Source organism: Thalassophryne amazonica, chromosome 6, assembly GCF_902500255.1.
Source record: "Thalassophryne amazonica chromosome 6, fThaAma1.1, whole genome shotgun sequence".
Taxonomy (NCBI): domain Eukaryota; kingdom Metazoa; phylum Chordata; class Actinopteri; order Batrachoidiformes; family Batrachoididae; genus Thalassophryne; species Thalassophryne amazonica.
The window spans coordinates 24550819-24556065 of record NC_047108.1 but is presented as its reverse complement, the minus strand read 5'-3'; the positions used below and the strand labels follow the sequence as shown (position 1 = coordinate 24556065).

Sequence of the window (5247 nt, the reverse complement as noted above, 5' to 3'; positions counted from 1 at the left end):
AAAGATTTGTCAGACTGTGGATTGACTGTGTTTTCTTTTAGGTCAATTTTTTCTGAGAGCAGTTACTTGCATTTAGTGAACAAAGCTGTGATTAAGTTCCTCCATTCCACCAACCTCTATTTGAGAGTCTAACATAAGATAAAGTATTTAACTATTACCTGTGGGGGGCAGCATTATGCGACGCCAGCGTATAGCCTGCCGGAATCTATTAGAAGTAGAAGAAGAAATTTTATATACACTCAAAAATATAAATGCAACACTTTGGTTTTGCTCCCATTTTGTATGAGATGAACTCAAAGATCTAAAACTTTTTCCACATACACAATATCACCATTTCCCTCAAATGTTCACAAACCAGTCTAAATCTGTGATAGTGAGCACTTCTCCTTTGCTGATATAATCCATGATTAGTGCACAGGTGTCCCTTAGACTGTCCACAATAAAAGGCCACTCTGAAAGGTGCAGTTTTGTTTTATTGGGGGGGATACCAGTCAGTATCTGGTGTGACCACCATTTGCCTCATGCAGTGCAACACATCTCCTTCGCATAGAGTTGATCAGGTTGTCAATTGTGGCCTGTGGAATGTTGGTCCACTCCTCTTCAATGGCTGTGCGAAGTTGCTGGATATTGGCAGGAACTGGTACACGCTGTCGTATACGCCGGTCCAGAGCATCCCAAACATGCTCAATGGGTGACATGTCCGGTGAGTATGCCGGCCATGCAAGAACTGGGACATTTTCAGCTTCCAAGAATTGTGTACAGATCCTTGCAACATGGGGCCGTGCATTATCCTGCTGCAACATGAGGTGATGTTCTTGGATGTTGGCACAACAATGGGCCCCAGGATCTCGTCACGGTATCTCTGTGCATTCAAAATGCCATCAATAAAATGCACCTGTGTTCTTCGTCCATAACAGACGCCTGCCCATACCATAACCCCACCGCCACCATGGGCCACTCGATCCACAACATTGACATCAGACAACCGCTCACCCACACGACGCCACACACACTGTCTGCCATCTGCCCTGGACAGTGTGAACTGGGATTCATCCGTGAAGAGAACACCTCTCCAGCGTGCCAAATGCCAGCGAATGTGAGCATGTACCCACTCAAGTCGGTTACGACGACGAAATGGAGTCAGGTCGAGACCCCGATGAGGACGACGAGCATGCAGATGAGCTTCCCTGAGACGGTTTCTGACAGTTTGTGCAGAAATTCTTTGGTTATGCAAACCAATTGTTTCAGCAGCTGTCCGAGTGGCTGGTCTCAGACGATCTTGGAGGTGAACATGCTGGATGTGGAGGTCCTGGGCTGGTGTGGTTACACGTGGTCTGCGGTTGTGAGGCTGGTTGGATGTACTGCCAAATTCTACATTCAATACATGAGCAACAGCTCTGGTTGACATTCCTGCTGTCAGCATGCCAATTGCACGCTCCCTCAAATCTTACGACATCTGTGGCATTGTGCTGTGTGATAAAACTGCACCTTTCAGAGTGGCCTTTTATTGTGGGCAGTCTAAGGCACACCTGTGCACTAATCATGGTGTCTAATCAGCATCTTTGTATGGCACACCTGTGAGGTGGGATGGATTATCTCAGCAAAGGAGAAGTGCTCACTATCACGGATTTAGACTGGTTTGTGAACATTTGAGGGAAATGGTGATATTGTGTATGTGGAAAAAGTTTTAGATCTTTGAGTTGATCTCATACAAAATGGGAGCAAAACCAAAAGTGTTGCGTTTATATTTTTGTTGAGTATATATATATATATATATATATATATATATATATATATATATATATATATATATATATATATTGAAAGTCGCCCACTTTGTCTCACATGGTTGATGTGATGAACTGTTCAGCACAGACAAGAAGGATGGAGAAAATTAAAATCATTGTGAAGTCTGCTGAAAATGATCAGGATATTAGAGGGTTGGGTTGGGAATCAATGAAAGGAGCACTGTGTGAGAGTACGCCTAGTTAGCAGGCCTCTCTTATTTTTTTCTTTTTACTTATTTTTTTATTATTATGTTTGCTAGTCTCCTGCCTTGTACTCCGGTTCAATAGGTGGCAGTGTTGCCCCACCAGGTTTGCCAACTTCTAATAAACCCGACTGTAGAAGATGTAGTGACCCTTACTGTTTACTTTGTTAAAAGAGTATATTAATTGTTTTTCTAAATTTATGCTTATGGAAAACCACAGTTCCGTAATTTTAAATAGTCTTCTGAGTTGCGCTGGCCTGTCGTGACGATACTGTGGTTTGTAAAATCTGAAAACTCGTTTGAAGGCTTCAAGTTGAAGGCTGCGGTTTGCTAAGGTTAGCCTGTTAGTCTGTAGATTAGCTTGTTTTAGTGAAAGAAAATATGACAACTTTGACCAGACAAGACCTTAATTTTGGACAAGGTAAGGAAAAATCCCAAGTGAGTATGTTAATGGCGCCAAACGTTACTGTCTGGCTTACAGCGGTTTTTCTTTTCTCTTTTGTTAGTAAATGATTATTAAATGTAGTTTACTGTAACTGTGGGACAGACAGTTTACCTGTTAAAAAAACGCAGAGTGCTTGACATTGGAGTTAAACAGTTTGGGTTTCTGTCAGCTTTTTTTTTTAAAGACAAATACGTGTATGAGGATATCGTGAGAGAGAATGTTAATGTGAGAAAATAGGAATACAGTCAGCTCCAGAAATATTTGGACGTGAGCCTTTTTTATTGGCTGACTTTTATTTTGTGTAATTTTGCATTAAGTTTTCACCACCACAATGGATTTGCAAGGAAACTATCAAGATATGGTTATAGTGTAAGCCTTTCAGGTTTAATGCAAGGGGTTTAACAAAAAAATCATATTGTCCATTTAGAAATTACAACCATTTCTTACACAGTCCCTTTATCTTCAGAGCCCATAAGTAATTGGACAAAGTGTATACAGTAAAACTTGTCTAAACCAGATATTCAAGCTCACTGGACAAATGCAAAAGTCCCAATGCTTTTATATGATTTTCCATGTAACAAACACAGTATACGAGGTCTATTAGAAAAGTATCCGACCTTATTATTTTTTTAAAAACCATATGGATTTGAATCACGTGTGATTGCGTCAGACAAGCTTGAACCCTCGTGCGCATGCGTGAGTTTTTTCATGCTTGTCGGTTGCGTCATTCGCCTGTGAGCAGGCTTTGTGTGAGCACTGGTCCACCCCTCTCGGCGGATTTTTATTGCGAATAAATGTCTGAACGATTTGGAGCTTTGCTGCATCAATTTTTTTCCAGAAACTGTGAGAGACCTCCAGGTGGACACCGTTCAAAAAATTAATATGGCTTTCAGGGACGATTTTATGGGGATTAAACAGATTAAGGAGTGTTACTGCCGCTTTAAGGACGGCCCACAACTCCTGAGAGCGCGGCGTGCTCCCAGCCCCCATCGACAGGCTCACACCCCGCTGAAACAACCAGGTCATTTCCAATGTGAAGGCTTTGTTGATCCGGGACCTCGTCTGACTTTCACAAAAAGGCAGAAGATGTGGACATCAGCACTTTTTCGGCACATTCCACCGTTAAAGGAGTTTTTTTCATGGAAAGAAAAGCGGAGGGACGCGCCATGGAGCCGTTCATTACGCGGGACAAAACCACCTCGGTGTTGGTCTCACAGGACGGCTTTCAGGTGGATTTCAGATGGATTCCGGTTGCTTTCCAGTTGTGTGAATATCCGATTGTGATTGTGCATGAGCTGGACATGCCCCAACATGTCCTGTAAGCTTCGTCACGGCGTTTCTTTGCGCCATGCAGCTCCGCCGCGACGCGCGGTGGAGCCGCTTCTCTTTCCATGACAAAAACTCCTGTAACAGTGAAATGTGCCGTTCATTTTTAAACTGGACGCTGTCTTGATCCGGCATGTCATCTGACTAGCACAGAAATTGTGAAAAGACGTGGACATCAGCACTTTATCGGCACATTAAGACAGATGTGCGGAGGAGTTCCGCGACGCTCAAAGAAACGCCGTGATGAAGCCTCACAGGACATGTTCTGGCATGTCCAGCTCATGCACAATCACAATTGTCCAGCGCTTATTTAAGGCAGGCTTTTTTTTTTTCTCAGATGAAGTTTTGACCCAGTCATTAAATGAGGCAGGTCCCGAATCAAGGTTAGACATTTAATCAAGGAAATTCGTAAGCCTAATTAGTGCTGGGGAGTCCCTGTAGATTGTTCAACTAATCACACCTAATCCTGACTGTAACTAATCACACATAGCGGATTTTGTCCGTTTTATGCATATAACGGATTTAGATTATAATGGACAAAATTTACTGGTCCACCTGAATCCATTATACACAAGTTTTACTGTACGAGGGTAGGCTGAAAAGTTCTAAGGCTCACTATAATGCAGTTAATGCATTACTCCTTCATGGGGAGCCTTAAAACTTTTCAGCCTACCCTCGTTTAAAAATTAACTATTTAGGCAAATAATCACTAATGGGATAGGCTCCAGCCCAGAAACTCTTGATTGGAGTAAGCAGGTATAGAAAACGAATTAATGAATCAGTTGTACAGCCAGTTTTCTTCAGACAAGTGTGTGAATGGATATTTTAATATTTCCAAGTCACTCAGTATGTCTTGTAATTCATTTACACCAGTCATGAAAACAACAGTTTATGGTAAATATGTCTGGAGGAAGCAGCTCTCAAAAACTGATTGACTGTGTAAGAAGGTGTGACATTCAGCTGCAGTTTGCCAGAAGACGCATAGGAGACTTGAGCCTATACGGGATCTGTTTTTTGTATGAAAATTGTGTCACTGTTATGATCCTGCCTGTTGAGGAGGGCATAGCTGAAGAGAAGCTAAAAAGAGGCGCAGCATGTCACAGGAGCAGTTTGTTGTATTTTACCAGCACATAGCGCATAATTTGTGATTTTTCTGAAAATATGTCTCTTGTAATTTACAAAAAACTACGCTTGCTGTTCATATCTAATTTGAACTGTTGAGCATGGTAGCCCATCAATAACTGTGACGATGAATAGATAACTATTCAATCATCACCTTTATCCTCACTTGGATAAAGGGATATATATATATATCCCTATATATATATATATATATATATATATGTATGTATATATATATATATGTATGTATATATATATATGTATGTATTATATATATATGTATGTATATATATATATATGTATGTATATATATATGTATGTATATATATATATGTATTATATATATATATGTATGTAGAATATT

The 5247-nt window shown here is 40.9% G+C and overlaps 1 protein-coding gene across 1 annotated transcript in view; it reads left to right on the top strand.

The window, feature by feature from the left end:
- The first annotated feature begins 2365 nt into the window (after positions 1-2365).
- mad2l2 (mitotic arrest deficient 2 like 2) overlaps positions 2366-5247 on the top strand; it is a 19211-nt gene continuing 16329 nt past the window's right edge. Inside the window, 1 exon segment of the mRNA XM_034171901.1 lies at positions 2366-2411. Within this exon segment, the coding sequence (XP_034027792.1) occupies positions 2372-2411 (40 nt within the window). The 5' untranslated portion in view covers positions 2366-2371.